Below are 20526 nucleotides of genomic sequence, written 5' to 3' on the forward strand. Positions count from 1 at the left end.
GAACGATAAATGTGATCAGGCTTTTCTGACCCTGAGGAAACTTTTGACATCTGCCCCTATCTTAGCCCAACCTGATATTACTCGACCCTTTGATGTATATTGTGATGCATCAGGTACGGGTTTAGGTTGTGTCCTCATGCAAGACCGTCGAGTAATTGCTTATGCTTCCAGAGCACTCCGGCGTCATGAGGAAAATTATGCCACTCATGATTTAGAACTAGCAGCAGTGGTTCATGCTTTGAAGATCTGGCGTCATTATCTTCTGGGCAATCCTGTTCATATATATACGGACCATAAAAGTCTCAAGTATATTTTCACCCAGAATGAACTAAACCTACGCCAAAGGCGATGGTTGGAATTGATTAAGGATTATGATTTGGAGATTCACTATCACCCGGGTAAGGCCAATGTTGTTGCAGATGCTTTAAGCCGCAAGACTCAGTGCAACTGCCTGTCTATTGTGCCTTTCAATGAGACCCTTTGTTATGAACTAGAAAAATTAAACTTGGGGATCATCACACAAGGCAGTCTTGATAATTTGGTCCTTTCATCTACTCTTCGAGATCGGATTATTTCTGCCCAACAACATAATGTCGGGATGGAAAAGATTCGCCAAAGACTTGCGGAAAATGACCCGGGGGTGAAGTGTTTTCATTTAGATGAGGCTGGAATTCTATGGTTTAAGGATCGTTTTGTGGTACCTAAAGATTTAGAGCTCCGAAAACAAATCCTTGATGAAGCTCATCTCTCTAGGTATTCTATCCACCCGGGCAGCAATAAAATGTATCAAGATTTGAAGCAGCGATTTTGGTGGACAAGAATGAAGCGGGAAATTGCCAAATATGTGTCTGAGTGTGACATTTGTAAAAGAGTTAAAGCGAGCCACTTGAGATCAGCTGGTCTTCTTCAACCGCTGACTATTCCATCAGGAAAATGGGAAGATATTAGTATGGATTTCATTGTTGGACTTCCCAAGACTTCTAAAGGATATGATTCTATTTGGGTTATTGTGGACCGTCTCACGAAGTCAGCTCATTTCCTTCCCGTAAAAACCATCTATAGGGCACAACATTATGCTGAGCTGTATATCAGCCGTATCCTGAGTTTGCATGGAGTACCCAGGACTATCATTTCTGACCGTGGTACCCAATTCGTTGCACGTTTTTGGGAGCATTTCCATGCAGCCCTTGGTACTCAACTCATTCGCAGTTCAGCTTATCATCCTCAGACCGATGGTCAGACAGAGAGAATAAATCAGATTCTTGAAGATATGCTTAGAGCCTGTGCACTCACCTATAGTCATAAATGGGATGAGTGTCTACCTTTAGCTGAATTCTCCTATAACAACAGCTATCAGGAAAGCATTAAAATGGCTCCTTTTGAGGCATTATATGGACGAAGGTGTAGAACTCCATTGAATTGGTCAGAAGCCGGTGAAAGAAATGTATTCGGCCCTGATATGGTCAGTGAGGCGGAAGAACAAGTCCGGGTTATACAGGAGAACTTGAAAATAGCACAATCCCGGCAGAAAAGCTATGCAGACAAGAAACGTCAAGCGATCTCGTTCCAAGTGGGAGATCATGTTTATTTACGGGTATCTCCAATGAGAGGAGTCCAACGGTTCGGTGTGAAGGGAAAGCTCGCCCCTCGTTATGTTGGGCCTTTTCCTATCATCGAACAATGTGGACCAGTAGCATATCGCTTGGAACTTCCTGCCCAATTATCCGCAGTTCATAACATATTCCATGTCTCCCAGCTCAGAAAATGCCTCCGTGTTCCAAACAAAATAATGGACATAGAGAAGTTACAAGTGGAGCCTGATCTTGTCTATCCAGAGCATCCAGTGAAAATTGTTGATCACAAGACTCGGGTCACTCGAAATCAAACCAGCAATTTCTATAAGGTACAATGGAGTAATCACTCAGAGCGAGAAGCTACCTGGGAAACAGAGGAATTTGTTCAGTCCAAATGTCCTGAATTGCTCCAATTATACCAAGGTATATGATTTTCCGACTTCCTTTCGATTCGGCACTTTTCTCCTAAATCTCGGGACGAGATTTCTTTTAGGGGGAAGGATTGTAACAATCCAAAAATTTGGATTCAAATTAAGAAATTTCCTTACACGTGGACCCCACCTGTCATACACCCACCTCCCATCTTCCTGTGCTGCACGTCGCAGTAATGGCGCCGACGCCTCCGTCGCTGTGTCGTTGCCGTCGTGGAGGCCGATCCCGGTTTTCCGGCCGTCGAGCGACTCCAAGTCGACCGCGCTCATCTCCTGAGCTCGCCACCTGCCCCGCTCCCTCCTGCGTCTCGCTCTCCTCACCTTCTCCTTCCTCAGTTTCGCCATGGGTGACGCATGAAGCTCCTCGCGCTCGCCAGCCCGAATCGCGAGTTTCCCTCCATGAATCCCAAATCCACTTGAACCGAAGCTCGTCTATCTTCCTAGCCTCCTCCTCGACCTCTCCTTCGCGAGCCCCCTCGACCAGAGCACCGGGAATCCTTGGTTTCGCGGCCGTCGGTCACCAGTGAGCCCGAGATCCACCTCAACGCCGACCACCCACCTCCGGCCGTGGTTTTCTTCGTCCAGTAGCTCAAATCGAACCTAGGTGAGGTGCTCTTGCTCGTGCGCCTCTTTTTCCTTCGTTTCTTGCTTCACCGACGCCGGAACGCGGCCATGCCGCCGCCGGCCGACCCGCCTACCGCCGCCGCACGGCGCGGGCTGCGCTCAGGCCGCCCCACGCCCAGCATGCGCGCGCACCGAGGCCGCCCAACCCCGCTAACGCTCTCACCGCGCCGCTCCGCCGCCGCCTGGCCTCGCCGCCGCCGGCCCGAGCCGCGCCGCCGTCTCCTCTGCCTCGCGCCGCCGCTAGGGCACTGGAGCCGCTGGCCACCCCGCCGCCCTGGGTCGCGCGCGCGGGCCCCACCCCGCGTTGCTGCTGCGCCGCCGCGCGGGCCGCCGCCGGTCGCCGCCGCCGCAGGCCGCTTGGCCCTGCGCCTGGGCGCCGCCACGCGCTGCGGTTCGCGTGGCTGAGTGGGGAAGAAACCCCTCCCACTGACCAGTGGGACCCGCTGGTCAGTGGGGTAAGGGGGGGATTTTATTTATCTTGTGTTTATTTCGACTGTAAATTGTAAATTCCATATAAATTCAAGGAAAAATGCGAAAAGTATGAAATAAATTTTGTTGGATTTGTTAGAGTAAGATCTATAGAGGAAAAATATCCACAGTGGCAAAATGACCTTTTTACCCCTGCAATAATTTAGATTGTGTTTAGTCTTGCTTAATTAATTTCTATAGATCTGTTAATCTAAAAATTATGAAAATTTTGCAGTAGCTTACTTTAAGCATGGGTGATCCACCATAAAATTTTCATACTCATAGGACCTAATTTAGTATATGAATATAATATGCAACCAAACTTAAATATGTGTATAGGTATAATAGTATTTATTTCACATGCAAATTTTTATACAAATTATAAGAGGCAAATAATATTGTCTTTGCTAGTCATATTTTATTTTATAGTGAATCATGTTCTAATTGATAATTTGGCCTTTAATTATTTCTAGCACTAGGGTTAAAGTTAGTTATCACCATACTTGCATCCTTTTGAGTAAAATTGTTAAATTGTTTAATGCTTATCATCTAATGGCAGAGTCATGTTGGCATTTACTCGTTGTATCATATGCATGACAGTTACTCATTGTTTCATATGCATACATATAGAATCCGCGACCGAGGAAGTCGTATACGAGGTGATCGCGGAGCCGCAGGAGCAGACGGAGCCAGTTCCGCAGGAGTTTCGTGACGACCCGGCCCAAGGCCCAGTGGACACTAACTCTGAGCAGCAGCCCGCAGGCAAGCCCCGGTGCACATCCTTTTAATTCAAACTATGACACCTATATTATGTTTCTATTACTTGTGCATTAGGTTCAGGAATTATTTGAAACCCTAGTTGCATGATCCCTAGGTCTCCTCGAGTTATACTAATATGTAGAGGACGATAGAAATGCTATGCTTAATACAACTCGGTAGAAGACGAGTGATTTCGGGTCACTCGCGAGGTATAGGATATCTCGTTATTTTGAGTATATGGAATATTGGAATAGGTTGGATAAGGAAAAGAAAATGGAGACCGGGCGGGAAAAGGCTAGCCCGCCTGTGACGGTTAAGGACCGTTCGTTGCCTGGCCCTGTGATCGAGTTTGAATTGTACTAACTGCATGCCGGGAGTAGGAGGTAGTCGAAACCGGTAAGCCGAGTACTGCCTTGCTTCGAAAGTACAGGAACCCGCACCCAACTCCTGGGGCGAGTCGAGTAGTCGCGGAGAATTGGGATGCAGATGTTTACTTTTGGTGGTCTCACGTTGAGCTCGGCTGACCATATGTCGTTGGGCTGGTTCCTGTAGTTCGAGGCGGGGAGGGGAATGGTTGGCATGTATAGTCCGACGGGGCAAATACGTGCCGTGTTGGTTAGGTCCACCTTGCAAGGTTAAATCGGATCGATCCGCCGTACGTCGCATCTCGGATATGAGCACCTTGATCACGGCACCACATCGTAGTGATGCTATATGGATTTTAAGTGATGATTAGTAGAGTCTACCAGAAATTATTACTCCATGTTGTTATGATTGCTTAGCAGGTGCAAATAATAGTTAATGATTTATGAATATATAATTTGGAGCTAAAAGAGGGAAAATAAGGACTCATTTCTAGAACTTTTTCTGCAAAAGTAACCAACAGCCAAAAGCCTTGCATGTCTAGTTACGTGGGCTAAGTTATATCCACTGGTCGGGTAAGCCTTGCGGAGTATTAGTATACTCAGGGTTGTGGCTCAAACTATTTCAGGTCCGGATGAGATCAACTTCTGTCCTTGTTGTGCTAAGTTTATCCAGTTTGGAGCGGATGGTTGGGAGGTGGCCGGACCAGATGTTTAGCCTTGCTAGTTACCAAATCACACACCCGTGGGCTGAGTGTGTGATTCGATACTGCGTATCATGTATTATAGACGTCAAGTTTACTATATCGGACTTTGTTTTAAAGTAATGTTGCTCCTGTATTTTAATTATGTAATTAAACCAGGTTGTAGAACTTAATGTACGCTACTCGGTATTGTAATCGTATTTTTATGTACTCGTCATGTTTGTACTGCCTGCGCTCACCTTCGCGTGGGACTACTGGTGTTTGTTTCGATCGGAATGTCGGTTTTCGAAAGGACTGTCAAGTTAAACCGTTAAGCCAAATGCGCCTGATGTGTTCAAATGATGGCCATTTAGCTTAATTTGAGTTTTAATTTGGCGGTTCTGTCACAGGCAGATGCCGAGAGGCAGGAATTCAGAGCTCAATGATTCAGTGCTCAAGCATGCCAAGAGTTCAAGATGATGCAAAATCGTAAGAATTTCTTCTATTGTATCGATCAGCCATGATTTGCTGCTCCGGATGAAACTCCAGCAACGAAAAGAAATTAAACGAAAACAAATTTGAATAGCTTAAGCATTGAGGAATGAAGGCAAGCGCGTCAGGTCATATCCTGTGCCAAACAGGCTACGGGGCGAGCCGCCATTGCCGGGCTCCCGGCGTGAAGTCAAGCTCGCCGCTGCTCGCTCCTAACCCGCTCGGAGGGCGACGAACCGCGCAGCTCATGTCCTTTCCTGTCCTGCACTTGCTGCACTAAGCAGGGGAGCGGATAGCTGAACCAAACAGGGGTCAAACGGGGCATGCGATCTCCAGCAGCGAGGATGGCGGCGGCGGGACAGAGGGGTCAAACGGGGCATGCGATCTCCAGCAGCGAGGATGGCGGCGGCGGGCATCGCCGGAACGGGACGAGCCGATCCGACCTGAACCAGGGGGCACTCGGAGCATCCCTGATCGGTATTTGTATGAATTAGTCGAACTCCATTTGACAGAAATGAAACCGATTGGCCATTCGGCTTAAACGGAAAACAGAGTAAAAATATCTGTTTAGCCGAGTGGGTCGCTGCACTCGTAGCCCCGACGAGCACCCGAACTGTCACAACTCCCCAGCTGCGACCACCTACCTTTTTAAGCTGAGGCGCCTCAACAAATTAACTGGGAAAATGCCAATACAAACTTCTGAAAGCCCACTTCTCATCTGATGCATATGATTTCGATTGAGGTGTAGCCAAGCTACTAGGTTCAAAAGAACATTACAGATAGCAAAGGTACATCCAAATCACTCTGCATAAACGACAAGACAACGGCAGTCCACAAGCATGTTACTCGTAACCAAACACGCTTATATCATCAACACACCACCTCCCAGATAGCGACCGGACAAACAACCAACAGTGGCAATGCAGCTCTAGTTCTTGCCGATATCCTTCAGACCGCAGATCTGCTCCTCACCCATGGCAGACATCACACTAACAATCAGGTCCTTCCCATCATCGAATCCAGCTTTAATCTTTGCTTAGTAAAGAAGAAAGGAGTTAGAGATCTGAAGAGTGGTTTGGCACAAAGCTCAAGCAGACCACAAAATATGACTGAGCTCTCTCTAACCTGGGAAAGCAGAGTTTCATCAGTAGGGAGCCTCAGATCATCCTTGGTGCCTCCATTTTCAGTCAGAAGGCTTACCTGCATTATGTGTGGAACGCATACAGATACTTGAGAAATCATTAATGAACAAAATACAGATTTTCAGGAATCTAGAAGAGTCGAAGAAGCATACAAATCCATCTTCAGATATGTCAATCAGCTGATAGTCAGTACGGTTGACATGGGGCACCTACAGGGTATAAATAAAAGAACCATAAAACACATTGCATATCAAGACAAGAACCAAAGAAACAAGACAGAAGATGGTTTATATTTGACACTCACATCACAGTTATGGGAAGATGGCACAATATCCTCAAGCTTCTTTCCATTGAAAATGTCAATGGCCACGAAGTGGCATTTCGCATGACCGTGCTTCCCTGTCTTTGAAGTGGAGACCTCAACAACCTGCATTAAAGAGGGAAAAACTATCATAGTAAACACGGCCATTTGTCCACACAGCCATCAAGCCATCAAAATGTCGCACAGTTTAAAGAATGCATTCCATCCTAAGGATCATTCAACGAATGCAAATGGGATTTCATTCAACAACTTTGATTCATGATTAAGAGACTTTTATAATGAGACCAGTCAACACCACCCAATGATTAAGTGTGAAGATAGCAAGAATTACAATTTTACTTCCACCTAAATTAGCACGTGAATGGCTTCAATGGAACACATAAAGCATGGTAGTATGGTACTAACAGATACAAACTATAGTGCAAGAAACGATGGGAGTAAAATGGCATTTATACATTTTGCAACAATAGAAAGGCGCAAGGGACAGCATAATCATCCAAGACATAGTACCATAGAATATAATCAAACGTAATAATATGATATACAGGAACTTCACACAAATACAAGCAATTGGTAAGCAGATATTAGAATAGTATACCAAAAGATATTCTATGTAGAGCCGAGACAAAAGAACGTAACAATAGAAGGCTGGGATCTCATAACATGGTGCAGAGTAAACAAGGGTCAGGAAACAATTTATGAACCGCCACAGTTTGGTAGTTGAAATCAACTGACCTGCTATCGCCACAATTAAAAGGCATGAAAAAGCATGAGCACACACAATCGCTACCACCAACCAGATGCCGCCCCCACAACAGCACATCCCAGAGACTAATCAGCACAGCAAAGGTAAAACAGCAACTTTTCGCGTTACGGGCTTACGGCCTAGCAAGGCTAGTCGACACAGCACACCTCTTGTATGGGCCATCGCCAAAATCCACTAAATCTAACGGAAATAGACTGAGGCGAGAAGCAGGGATCTGTACCTTGCACGGGCGGCCCTTGATGACGATGTATCCGTTCTTGCGGATGGTGCCGGCCTGCTGCGGGTAAGTCTTGGAGGCTCCGGCGTCGGCCTTCGACTCGAAATGGTGCTCCTCAGAGTCCGACATCTCCCAAGCTGGACCGACGAACCTGCCGCCACAAGCAGACTCCCACAGATCAGAATTCCCCCTGGTTCCCAGCTGGTCGGAGCAGATCGGAGGGGTTTGAGAGCGAAGGAGCGAGGGGGGGCGCTCACCGAGGAAGGCGCCGCGCGAGGGCGGAAGGCCGAGGCGGAGCGACGCAGCGATCCGGCTGACTAGGGTTCCGCACGGGCGCAGCACGCGCCTCCTTTATGCGGCGCCGCTGTGGCTTGTGCCCGGGGATCGATCGCGTGTGGCTGTGTGGCTGCGCGGGCGGGCCGTGGGCTTCTCGCCGCGGCCCAGTGCGGCCCGTCCAGACCTCTCTTCCGTCGCGACGTGAACGGGGGGGGGGGGGGGGGGGGGGGGCATGCATCGGCGCATAGCCGTCGGATCTACCTGCCCGTGGCATCTGGCGGCACGTTTCTTGACTTGGACGCTTCTGGGAGTTCGGCGCGACGGCTTTTCGCGGCACGGAGAAGCCGCACGAAATCTTCAGAGAGATTGCGTGCCCAGAGTCCCAGACCCACAACATCTTCAGTGAGCAGGAGACGAGGCGTTCGAATTCATCTGATTTGGAGCTGACTTGTGAGTAGTGACAGTACCTGTCAGCCACAAAGTAAGCAGCAACTAATCACAAATTTCCAAGGTAAATATCATTGTTGAGGAGCTATCAGAGGGACTCTGCAGATGAATAATAGACGGCTCAGATCAGCACGAAGAACTTGAACATCTACAGCTTCAGCACAACGGAGAGCAACAGAGCTCAGCCAATCCTTTCCGTAAAAGCGGGAAGACCTGTGGCCTGGAATTCCCATCCGGTATGCGACAAAGACTCCAGACGACGGCACCGCCAAAGCCACAGACTCTTCAATTTGCTCCACATGAAAAAAACAAATATTCCATTTCACGACATGATGGTCCCCTACTCCCGATCATATTTAGACTTCAGCAGAAAAAGAAAAACACGACTTCGCTTCGACCCTTTTTTCCGGCAGAACCACCATGTTCTCTAGCATGAATCTATAGCAAGTTTTCTCTAGTGTAAACAGCTGGGGCAGGGAAATGGGAACAGGCGCACATTTACACAAATAATGCTTAGCCCTACAACATATTACAACATGCTGCTAGATCTTGGTGAGCTTGGACATGCGACACTACAATCAATACAATGGGAGCACTTTAGCTTGATTTTTTGTACAACAATAGGGTAGGCAGCTCTAGGTTTGGTTAGAAGGGTCTTTCACCACATGAGGCTTCCTTTTGAAGTCGTCCGCTGCTTCAATGAATATCTGGTGCTCCTCCATCCTGGCCAATATAAATATAAGCAAGCGGAGTGATTACCAAACACGTTCAGCGTTTTCTTTGTGATGTAGAGATGTAAAGCTAAAGGTACGATGTGGAAATTGCCGCAGAAGCAAGTGAAACCCCTCCAAGATCATGCTAAAAAATGGAAGAGATACCAATAATTTTGGAAACAGTTATAATTACTTTTACCATTTCACCCTCCAGTACCCTCTAACCCAATGGAGATAACCAGATACTTTAAAGATTAGGGACAGAGAAAGCAGCACTTAATGTATCCCACATGGCCAGAAAACGTGGTTCTCAAGTAATAAACACATTTTTGTATTTTCATGCAGTTAGTTGCACAGGTGATGGAGATGCCTACATTACAAGTGTGAGCTGGCAAAACTAAATGATCTGCTTCCATAGTATTTCTGTCTGTTTCAGTAGTTACAGATACATTTTGCTTTGCAGAAATTCAACACAAGCAATTATAGATTTGTACTACTAGTTCTTTTTGTATGTTACAACACTCAAGATGAATTTCAAATTACTAATCATGGATTCAGTTGGAGCTTGTAGTTTGGAAGCCACTCACATTGTATCCACTTCATGATAATAGTTTGGAGCAACTGCCAAAAGTTGGCCACTATGGTTGTACGCCATTGATGCCACACTGCTCGAATAGCTAGGAAACTGCAATAGTAAAATACTGTTGCTTTTATGGCACTGAACCAGAACAAAGAAATCGATTAGATATTAGAGTGGAAGAACTGCCATAGGCTGATAGGCAGGAGCAAAAAGGTAGGCATATGGACAAAATGATGTATGCTTTGTGATTCAAGGCAGCATCAATCATGTTATACAGCGAATTGCAAGGGTTAAACTATTTAGGAATCTTTCAAGAAGTAATGAATGGACTTTTCCACCTGGAAATTTGCACAAAATATGCAACAAACTGAGTATCTTTTTAAATCGATATAGCACTGCATTCATCTCTTACTAACAAATAACTTTTGTTATTTGGTAACTGGATCTGCAGACCAAATGATAATAGTATTTGGAGAAGGAATAAATCAATCAGTATGGGAAAGGGGAGGGTGACACGAGATGTAGCAGGATCAAATATGGGAAGACATCTCACTCTAAGTGGTGTTATCACAAACAAACTTTCTTTGAGACCAAGCAATCAAATATCAATGTAACCTTTTTTGGGAATAGCTTGGTATTACCTCAAGCAGCTTCTTTTTTGATTGAGCATCCCAGGCGATAGCATATCCTCCATCATCTCCAGTAACAAAAATTTTCTTGCTGCGGATCATAAGCATAGGCATTTAGCTCCATCTTGAGAAAATTATAGACCTTCTATACGCAAAACATACCAGGGATGAATTGCGATGCAATTTATTGGCACCAGGTTGGATCTTCCACTTCTGGAATTTGGATGACATCGGAAAGCATATCTGCAAAAACATAAGGAGAGTTACAGTGCATAGTTCGTATTTCTCAAATGGCTTATATTGGCCCCGCACCGCTACGTCAAAAGTGAACTATTTTAGTTCTGATTGGCTCTTTTGTAAGAAATATTAGAACTAAATAGGGATCTGATTCGAGATTTAGATTAATGTAAAAAAGGAAATTCCACGAGTTAATAAGAGATGATAGGATATTATGAGGACTTATTCCTAAAATGTTGATTGCAAATTTGCAATATATACATTGTCTGCATTTAGATGAGAAATCACCCAGCCTTACAAAGTTACAAGCCTTATTTTTAATGGTGGGGGAAGTAAATAGCAAACTTGAAATGTAAAGAGCACAAAGAAAGTACCGATACTAACCCCATATTCCCATCTATTACATCATCAAGATAGTTCAACGCAACAACACCATCGACAGAGCCAGCAACATAACCTAAGCAAAAAGAACCATCATGAAGGCTGAAAAACAATATCTGATCCAAAGTCTATGGCTGAATGAAAAACAAAGTATACTTGAGAGCAGTTGAATGGACATCATTTCATCATAAACCGAAGAAATTAATTTCAATGTTTTATTTTTACAAGGTCCAATCTTACAATGAACTTTCATTTTTTAAAAAAATAAAAAAATTAGCTTTCAATTTTTTTTAAAAAAAATCAACTCTTTTATTGAAATAATAACTATAGAAAAGGTTTTGCAAAGCAATACTAAAGATTTACTTCATGTTGATAAACATACATTCGCAGTTATGAAAATTATCATTACGATAAACTTAAAATCCTACTAATCAGAAGTATGGAAATTCATAATAAAAGTTAAAAAAGGCGTACCATTCCACTGCAAAGAAGATTGAAGGCACCGAATATGATATTCTAGAGGAGAAAATTTAGCTTTGACTGGCCCAGTTAGATTCCTCATGTCATAAAAATAAACATTTCTTGCAACTGCGACTGATATATACATGCCACAAACTGAAAGTGATGACACATCTGAATCAAAGGTTATCCCACAACTGAAGTTTTTTGTTTTTGTATCCCACAACTGAAGTTTTTTGTCAAGGCTCCCGGTCACAATCTGACCTGAAAAATAACTCTAGAGATTAGAGAAAAAACATCTAGTGAACCAACCATAAAATTACCAAGCTATAGACTATTTAATGTCTTCCATACCAGTGGTCTGACTATATTCGATGCAAGAAACCGCATCGTCATGGAGCCCCATTGTATCCTGAGAAACTGAGCGGAAGTCATACCTAAGAATAATGCCCATAACGTGAATGCAATGATACAAAATTTTCAAATTAAACTAATTAACATGAAGAAAGTGACTTCCTTGATGGTGTAAACCAACAGCAGCAGTGAGCAATCTTCTCTACCCAATATAGTTGCAATTATTGTCATGTAAGTCTGATCTGCTCTACTCAATGCAATCAACACGTGGATTGAACACAGTTAAGACAACTGGAATTTGCCACAATAAAGATGCAGCTTTTCCAGGTTTAAGTTGCTTTTACCTATAATCAAAGTACATGATTAAGGTGGCTACAGAGGTGCCTGAAAACTAGTCCATGATAAGCATCTGACTCCAGTTGGGACATGGCTCGGCTGAAAGCAATGGACTCGGACGACACCGACTGAAAAAACTCTAACAGACTCCACTGACTCAACTAACACACCTAACGTGACTAGTATTACAGCCAACACTTGCAAATCTAATGCTAATGAAGTAAGGACTATTATGGTTTGTCCTATAGATGGCGCTCGTAACGAATGCCAAGATGCAAACAAACAGCGCTAAATGGAATCATAATACCTTATTTGCTCTGTCATGCATTAGCAGCAAATGTAAAAAATTGTTGCAATGGTCCAACCGAAGGTCAAATTTGCACATGGAATTTGTATACTAGAGCCCTTCATTGGTATTGGTACGCAGACTTTTGTTTAATTCTTACTACTTCATCAAAATACATAAAGAACTTGCACTGAGAACCGTGCACAGAATTAAGGTGTGTAATTTGGATGTCAGTACAGGAAGCACAACGATAACACATGCTACCTTACTAATGCGACATGATCCGCTGGCACAAGACATTCATTGAATACAGGAAGGGATTGCGTCCATTTTTAACTTTACCTCCTCACAGATCCATCAGAGCAGCAAGCGAACGCTGCCGACTCATCTTCGAAGCAACAGTCGAGAAGCGCCGGCTCCGACTCCGCCTTGAACCGCAGCGTGTTCCTGTCGGCGTCGTACAGCCGCAGCCCCTGCGGAACAAATCCGGCGCAAAACCCGATCAGACACTGCTCCCAACCTCCACGGAAACGATCTCCCCCAAATTTCAAATCGACTTGAGCGCGCCCAAATTCGACTCCGATATGAGCTGAATTGCTGAAAACTTACCCCAAAATACCATCATATCCCCCCAAAATAAACCAGAATTGTTCGCATCTCTATCGAACTCAGCGGAACCAGGAGTGCGAAGGAAAGGCCTATGACCCAACGAACCGCGAGTCGGGGGAGAGAGAGCTCTCACCGAATCCCACGAAGAGACGAGCAGGTTGTTGGAGGTGGGCGCAAACCGAACCCGGGATGCGGCGCCCGCGGTGGCGCCGCCAGCCAGGCTCCGCCTCGCCATCGACAGGTCTCAGGCGCTAGTGGAGTGTGGTGAACTGGGGAGCGGAGCGCTCCGAAATTCGAACGGAAAACTGAGCTCGTGCTGGCTGCTGCGTCGTGGGCCGACGTGTCATGGTAGATTTAAGCTTGGACCCAATTGTATTGGGCTCTAGGCTCCGGTCCAGAATTCTATGCTTCTGTGGACCGGAGGAGGAGGTGTAAAGTGCATTATTTCTCGCAGGAGTCAACGAATTGCTGAAACAGATTAACGTTGATTGATGCAGAATAGAATATACTAGGTCAACGTGATCAAATCTTCTAAAATAAAATAATCCTCGCAAAAAAATTCTTCTAAAATAAGTCAGATGCATCACAACAGCTGGGTCCCACGTGTCAGGACCTTGAAAAGTGCGACATGATCGCCTTCGCCTAGTGAAAGTATGGGTATGGCTCTGGCCTCTGAATCTGATTGATAATCTCAAGATGATTCTGGCAGAAGTTTGTGGTAAACATTGGCTACGTTAATATGTTTCATTAAATGAGAAAAAAAACATTTGCGACGCAACTTTGCCATAATCCAATATATCCAGATGATCGAATCAAATTCATATAGCAAGTCGGATGTTGATGAATGCTGGCCGATTAAGCAGAGCGTAAGCTACAAAGCGAATAGACTCTGACCCCCAACCATACCCTTCGTTGCACATGCGACGAGCTATTCTTCAGAGATCAAGGTGGTTTACAGGCACTGCAGTTTTCTCACAATGAAATATACCGGACCTCATAACCTGGAACAGCTTAATACAATGCTGTCTCAGAAATGTCTTATCAACTAATTTACGGGATTTATTATACGAACGTACACCATATGTTTGGACCCCAAAAGCATGAAAGTTGGGGGTGAGGCCAATAGGCCGGCAAAGTATGTACACTCATGACTGTGATCACCTTATACCAGTCCATCATCCATCAGAGTCTCTATAACAAACGGGTGCCGCCCAATACCTGAGAATGGTGTCCAATGTTTGCTGGCAAGACCTCTCTCAAGAAGCAGCAGCGATGTTGTTGCCTGATGGGCATCTGGTTCTGCGACACCGCCTTGTTGTTCTTCCCCATCCGATCATACCCCTCTCGCCGGCTTCTAAGTCTCCAGTACCAGCAGGTTTAGGCGGTGGCGGGCTAACCTCAACCTCCTCTTCTTCTACAGTTATAGTTACTACAGTTTTCCGAGGTTTCCTACCTCTTGTCCGCCCACCATAACGTCCTCGCCTAGTTAAACTCGACTCCCAGGATCCACCAGAAGCCTGGACTAACCCCTCAAGCAACTGAACATCCTCTATGATTTCAGGCCGGGAAAGTGACGAAAGGCCAGGCAAGATATCTTTCTGAAAGTCCCGCTTTTGTCGTCGCCTCCTCTGCTGGCCCCTTCTAGGCTTGGTGAGGAGGTGCGCAGTTGAAACTGCTTGTCCATCAGTTGTGATTGCAGGTTCCAGTGGCCTGCTCCAGCACTCATCAATCTTTGTCTCTTCCAGCTTCAGTGTCAAGGACTCAAATGAATCCAATTCATCATCACTGGAATGATTGGTGCAAGCTTGGAGTTCCACTTGTTCGGCATGGTCATTGATGTTTGATACAGCGAGATCTGCAAACCACTGCAACATATCATCACATGCCTCGACAGCTGTTGGTATATTCATTGACAGCACAACAATGTTCTCAGCTGCCGCAATAGCGGCTGTAACAGATGTGTTGTCAATTTCCTGGTATGCATCAGGTTTACCAGGATGTGTGCATTCTTGATCAAAATTCCATGCAGCACCGTCTTCACAAGCTGGCACCTCTAAGTCAATCACAAATGCACGTTTCGGCTGGTTGTTCTGCAAAGGGGCCGGCTGACATTCATGTGACACAACAGATTCCTCAGAATTGTCTTCGTTTGGTACATCATCATTCAGATCGATGAAATTCCTGACAGGGGAACCACTTTTCTTTATGACTCCTTCAGCAGCCTGTCCATCTTTAGACACATGTTTCTGGCATGAAAGAGGTGAATGTGCAGCGCTCTTTTGGGCCTTATTACAAACAAGCAGAGTTCTAGCGATAATGTCTTCCGAAGGCCCATCCTTCTTAATTCCACAACCTAGGGATGTTGAGGCAGAATCTGATAAATTTCGAATAGTTTGGGCAGGTTCGTTCTGGTCTTTAGTATTTTTCAGCTCCATTGCAGTTCCAAATGAATGGCCAAACAACTTCCCTGGCTTCTGCAAAGCTGTCAGATCAGCACACGCAGCTTTATTTTTGAGCCAAGAGATCCCGAATACTGATCCCCCATCTTTACCATGCTGAAAACTGCCAGCACATCTCCCATCTTGTTCTACAAGACCATCTTCTTGGCAATCTGACAGTGTCTCGTTCAAATTAAAGTTCTTCATGCCCTTTCCATGAGACTGTCGATCTGAATGTTCAAACTTCTGGGAGTTCTTTTGCTCGAGGTCACTTGAAATTGCTACCTGATGTCGTGAGTGGGACACAGAAAATGAATCAAGGGGAAAACCAGGATAGCGGCCATCTAACTTATCCACACTTTTCAGCTTTGGAGTCGAAGTTCCAATGCTCTGTGTCACAGCACTAAGACTCGTGTACGAATTCACAGCTGATGATCCATTGAATCTTGGAACCAAAGCAGGATTATTGATAATGCTGCTCCTAGGGTCAACTGTGCAAGAACCCATTGGGGAAACAATGGAAGGATGGTCTATTTGAGGAATAGAGATAGGGGCAGTAAATGTACCCACACTTGAATGATATGGACGGTCAAGCGTAGCGAAATTATTGATAGCAGAAGGTTCCAGAGGACTTCGTGCACACCATCCAACTGAACTATTTTGACCTTGGTAAACAAATTGGTTATAATTGGCAGGCCTCCCGTCAGCAGCTTTGAAGTATTTGGGGGGATCAGCATCACTATATCTGGGTGCTAAAAAAGTTATACTGCTGACTTGTTTACCTGAAGGTTGAAGCAAGAGACAGAACAATTATAAGACAGGACCAAATCAGCAATAAATAAAGTTCGGTAAAAGAATGTGCAAGCTATAAAAAAGCATCCAAAAGAGCTATCTAAGTTCTCGGCATGACATTACCAAGCATCATTGCCAGATGACAAACAGTATGGCATGCAGAAAGGAAAGCCACTAGCTGTGGTCCAGCAAGAGCAAATTACCCTATGCCTTCTTTTTACCCCTCCTTGAAGGGAAATGCAAGTTAATGTATCAGAAAGAAAATTGGAACCAGAGGTTTCAATGAAAAAAGTACTAAAACACAAAATACACAGAACTACTCTGCAATATGATTTGGGAAAGCAGTAAACAAAAGAACTCAGCATGTGTTCTAGTATAGATTGGAGCCATATAAGGACTCAAGAACAGCTTGTGACATAACAGACTCTAGAATATACAATACACATCTCAAAGGCCACCATTGACACTGAAAAGGTAAGGCCCCCACGAAGGTCTCCATGCTGCAATCCAGTAGTTACAATAAGAATAAAAAAGGCGCCCAGAAGGCCAGAACCAAATACAGAACAGGCATGGCTAAGACGGTTTGCATGTTGTGCCATTTGTTAACCATATTACCACAAGCATGAACTACTTTTCCTCCCAAATCCACAGCAAACATATACGCTTTACCAAAATTAACTTGTATTTGACAAATATGGTAACTGCAGTATTGAAAGATATACCGGACCAACATAAAAAGTACTCTATGGCCAGGAATTATTTCTAAAATAACCAAAGGTGTTGTAATTGAACCTTATTCTTACCTTTACTGATTGATGGTTTGTCCTCATGTCTTATTTTCGCATTTGCATCAAAGAAGTTTGAGCTTGTTCCTTCGTCAGTGTGCTTGTCTTTGGAGTATTCTTTATTGAAACTGAAGTTGGTTGTGTTTGGTCTCAATATTGATTGGTGCCACGAGCCCTCCAGGGTATTTGAGAGGCCTCTGGAAACTGATCCATTTGCTCTACCCATATAGATGCCAGTATTTGACTCATTCAGGTCAGTAACTTGCTGGCTTCCAAGATTATTTGTAGTGCGCAAACCTGAGGTTGAACTATTATCACTGAACCTCCCAAAACCTTCTGCGCTAACTAGTGTAAGGTCAGCATCATTCCGTGGTTTTGTATCTGATGCCAAACCAAGGAAATCTATGGGCTTGCTGTTTGACGTGTTGTCATCATCTATATAATGATCAGCAGGAAGCTGAAGGTCAAAAGTGCCTTGTCTGCTTCTTGGAGCAGCATCACTTGACAGAAATCCATTTGGAGAGGACTGCACGCTGCCTTCTCTAAGGAATTTCATGGAGGACGGGTTTGTATCATTATGCTCGCCGACAGGAGCTTTTCTGTATGTTGTGGACACAGGAGGAACCGGCATCTGCCACATCATCTTTGCACCATTTTGCGGCACTTGTGATGCTGAATTTGTATGTGATGCGACCGCAAGCATTGGGTATGAAAATATTTCTTTGCTTTGATGCTGTTTCAGCATATCTCTCTGTATTTTGTAAACCCGGTGCAGTTCATACACCTGGATAGTGAGTGGGTTGTGAGGCTTGACAGAAAAAAAACAATTGATAAGAAAAATAATTTGATATGCTGTGTTGTGTTGCTTAGAATTTGGAGTAAACTCACCTGTTGTCTAAATACAGCTTCATGTTCAAGCATTTGGCGCTTGACCATTTCTTTGTCCAATTCCGAATAACCATTTGTTGGTTTGAAGCCATTGCATAACTGGCCATTTGATGTCCTTTCCTCATAGTATGGAGACCACGTACAATTTGGTTCCATGTTGAGATCCTCCGTGGCATAATATCCAGGCATATAGCTTTCCCCTTCTACTTTTGCCCCCATTCTTGTTGCAATCTGTGCAAGAGACCAGTCAATCAAACGCTCTGTTGGTAAAAATTCTACAACACTTTAACTTTAATAACAACCAAATTTAAAATGTGCCTACAATATGGGCCTGAAATGTGGGAAAAAGCATGCATTATTCATTGGTTGGAATAAGAAACAAGCATAAGAAATTGGCTACTTACAAGAGAACACTACCCCTTATAAATTTAAGATAATTATCGAGAGTATATATAGGAAAAGATAAACTTTCAGTGACAACGGATGTCACAACTTTATTGTGGCAGCTTGTACACTTCAATTACAAGAATGATGTCTAATTCTAACTGCAAAACCAATGCCAATTTAAAGGGGTGAAAAGCATGAACTCAAGTAATGAACAAATACTACATGTTAATTGTTAGTTCTACTGGCATCAGCAAACCAACAAAACAATGCAGAGAAATTATGTAAGCAGTTTTAAGATGCTCAGCCAGACATTGTCATTTAAAAGGATACTGTACTAAGCAATGAAATACGAAATGCTAGCAAGCGAGGGGGGAAACCCAAAACGAGCACAAATGGGCAACTACATTATATTAAACTGAGACTAACAGTTGTCAAAATAAGCTATTAAAGAGATAGGGTTCCATTGACTAATTACCAAGTTAAGAAGCCTGCATTTGTCATGCTCCAATGCCCACCACCATCCCAGAAGCCAAGTGGATTTTGTAACCTTCACACTTCACGGCACAGCACACAAAAAGGATGATCCAGAGCCAACGCAGCACACGTATGCGCAATGTGTCTCTTCACTCTGTCGAGCCAAATGGATAGCTCAACCTGCTCAGCTGAATGAGCAGCTAACAGTATCTTCCTAAGCTAAATGTTTTCACGAGAAAAAAAACCTGCCCATCAAACACTGCAGTGAGCAACGTAAAAGATCTACTTAACAAGATGCTCAATGTGTTGTATCGCACACACAATGCAAGATCGAAACTCACTATCCCTACCAATAATCAAGCAAACATACACAGGATCAAAAGAAACATCACCGGAGGCCCAAACAATGAAAAAGAATATACATGTACAGCTCTTTCGACGTCAACTCGCGAGACAGGAAGGAACTAAAGGAGAGAAGACAAGTCAACCCCCGACGTTTCAACTCACTTGATAAATCCTACGAACCAGTTCCCTCAAGCGACCTATCATTACCAAACCTGGAAACCAAAAGGCTGCAAAGACTAGATGCAATTATCAGCTTCTTGCCGTCAATCCAACCGAAATTTGACACGGGAACTAATTGCAACAGAAACCCAATTTCCAGAAGGGAAAAAAAATCAGAACCTTGGACGGCTCAAAGAAGAAGAGAAAAGGCAGAAAAGCTGCATCTTTTTCACAACAACCGAGCTAGAACGCTAGGCAGAACAAACCAGCGGAGTAAAATTTCACCTCAACGACTCTTAGCGCTGCGCTGAAGCGGATTGAGCCTGACGACCCTGAGTATACGGCGGACGAATAGCCTAGCGGGCGCCACAACGCCCATGGCCCCGAGACGCCCAACAGAAGCGCCCCTCACCTTCGGAAGCGCCCCCTTCGAGTCGCCGGCCAAGGCAGGATTCTAGCGGAAAAAGGGAGCAAATTCCACGGGCACGGAGCAATCGAGCTCGAGACGCGAAGGAATTGCGGCGGATCCGGGATGGTGGTCGGGGAAAGAATTGGATCTGATGGGCCAGGGGGCGGACTGGCGGAGAGAGAGAGAGAGAGAGAGAGGAGAGGAGGAAGTGCGTACTGGTGGGTTCTTGTTCTTGTTTTGTCTGAACACACGACTGCGTGGTTTTCTCTCTCCTTTTTTCCTCCTTTTGGGGTTTTTGGATGGGTGTTGTTTGGTTATGTGCTCTGCCCTCTCTCTTCTTTCTCTCTCCTCTGCGGGGTGTTGCTCTGCTGCCTCCCCCCTGCTCACTTTCTCTCTCCTCTGAGGAAGGGAATGGAACGACCTTCTTCTAAACTAGGAGCAAGGACAGGCAGATTTGTTGACATCTGGTCTTTTTATTCTCTCTCCTGCTGCTGATCCTTCCTCCTCAGTCCTCACCCACTTTTATCCCCATCTCTCCCTTTCTCTCTCTCTCTACTCTCTCTCATCAGAATAAACAAAATAAAATAATTTAAACAGACACTTGTTTTCCCACCCCACCAGCTGCTATCTCCATCAGAATTTTTTCTCCGGAACTAACTATATTATCAGTCGCAATAATCATCGGCCGTTTTATTATTGAAA

General features: G+C 44.6%; 3 protein-coding genes across 10 annotated transcripts; all 3 read right to left on the reverse strand.

Annotated features, from left to right (window-relative positions):
* Positions 1–6090: 6090 nt before the first annotated feature.
* Positions 6091–8257, reverse strand: LOC120649699 (eukaryotic translation initiation factor 5A-4). The gene is made up of 6 exons (XM_039926571.1): positions 8098–8257; positions 7844–7991; positions 6840–6962; positions 6688–6744; positions 6519–6593; positions 6091–6423 (listed from the first exon to the last, which is right to left on the reverse strand). Exons 2-6 carry the CDS (start codon positions 7967–7969, stop codon positions 6322–6324), a joined length of 483 nt encoding a protein of 160 aa, XP_039782505.1. The 5' UTR covers positions 7970–7991; positions 8098–8257; the 3' UTR covers positions 6091–6321.
* Positions 8258–8863: 606 nt separating this feature from the next.
* On the reverse strand, positions 8864–13469 carry LOC120649698 (mitotic checkpoint protein BUB3.3-like). Of its 3 annotated transcripts, none has more exons than XM_039926569.1 (9): positions 13281–13469; positions 12881–13011; positions 11917–11999; positions 11578–11826; positions 11107–11179; positions 10648–10728; positions 10498–10576; positions 9864–9994; positions 8864–9286 (listed from the first exon to the last, which is right to left on the reverse strand). In XM_039926569.1, the coding sequence occupies exons 1-9, from the start codon at positions 13380–13382 to the stop codon at positions 9199–9201; spliced, it is 1017 nt and encodes a 338-aa protein (XP_039782503.1). In that variant the 5' UTR covers positions 13383–13469; the 3' UTR covers positions 8864–9198. The 3 variants fall into 3 exon arrangements, 2 of the variants coding, with proteins under 2 accessions (XP_039782503.1, XP_039782504.1); XM_039926570.1 differs by having other exon boundaries at positions 9864–9961; positions 13281–13467; XR_005665338.1 differs by having other exon boundaries at positions 9245–9286; positions 9864–9977; positions 13281–13468.
* A 561-nt stretch (positions 13470–14030) lies between these two features.
* Positions 14031–20322, reverse strand: LOC120649697. Of its 6 annotated transcripts, none has more exons than XM_039926564.1 (5): positions 20041–20288; positions 18913–19156; positions 18051–18281; positions 17181–17970; positions 14031–16367 (listed from the first exon to the last, which is right to left on the reverse strand). In XM_039926564.1, the coding sequence occupies exons 3-5, from the start codon at positions 18267–18269 to the stop codon at positions 14404–14406; spliced, it is 2973 nt and encodes a 990-aa protein (XP_039782498.1). In that variant the 5' UTR covers positions 18270–18281; positions 18913–19156; positions 20041–20288; the 3' UTR covers positions 14031–14403. The 6 variants fall into 6 exon arrangements, with proteins under 6 accessions (XP_039782498.1, XP_039782499.1, XP_039782497.1 ...); XM_039926565.1 differs by having other exon boundaries at positions 18913–19130; positions 19701–20288; XM_039926563.1 differs by having other exon boundaries at positions 19701–20288.
* Between the last annotated feature and the right edge of the window lie 204 nt (positions 20323–20526).

Source organism: Panicum virgatum, chromosome 9K (assembly GCF_016808335.1).
Source record: "Panicum virgatum strain AP13 chromosome 9K, P.virgatum_v5, whole genome shotgun sequence".
NCBI classification, from domain to species: domain Eukaryota; kingdom Viridiplantae; phylum Streptophyta; class Magnoliopsida; order Poales; family Poaceae; genus Panicum; species Panicum virgatum.

Bases quoted from the DNA above. Each gene is read 5' to 3' on its own strand.
- LOC120649699 (XM_039926571.1), bottom strand. From the start codon at position 7,969: ATGTCGGACTCTGAGGAGCACCATTTCGAGTCGAAGGCCGACGCCGGA. The intron at 6,963-7,843 runs GTACAGATCCCT...TCTTTAATGCAG, and splicing joins TCAAGGGCCGCCCGTGCAAG to GTTGTTGAGGTCTCCACTTC. The intron at 6,594-6,687 runs GTATGCTTCTTC...CACATAATGCAG, and splicing joins ACATATCTGAAGATGGATTT to GTAAGCCTTCTGACTGAAAA.
- LOC120649697 (XM_039926564.1), bottom strand. From the start codon at position 18,269: ATGGGGGCAAAAGTAGAAGGGGAAAGCTATATGCCTGGATATTATGCC. The intron at 17,971-18,050 runs GTGAGTTTACTC...TTTTCTGTCAAG, and splicing joins AAGCTGTATTTAGACAACAG to CCTCACAACCCACTCACTAT. The intron at 16,368-17,180 runs GTAAGAATAAGG...TTCAACCTTCAG, and splicing joins CAAACCATCAATCAGTAAAG to GTAAACAAGTCAGCAGTATA.
- LOC120649698 (XM_039926569.1), bottom strand. From the start codon at position 13,382: ATGGCGAGGCGGAGCCTGGCTGGCGGCGCCACCGCGGGCGCCGCATCC. The intron at 13,012-13,280 runs GTGAGAGCTCTC...TTTGTTCCGCAG, and splicing joins TCGTCTCTTCGTGGGATTCG to GGGCTGCGGCTGTACGACGC. The intron at 10,577-10,647 runs GTATGTTTTGCG...TATGATCCGCAG, and splicing joins TGCATCGCAATTCATCCCTG to CAAGAAAATTTTTGTTACTG.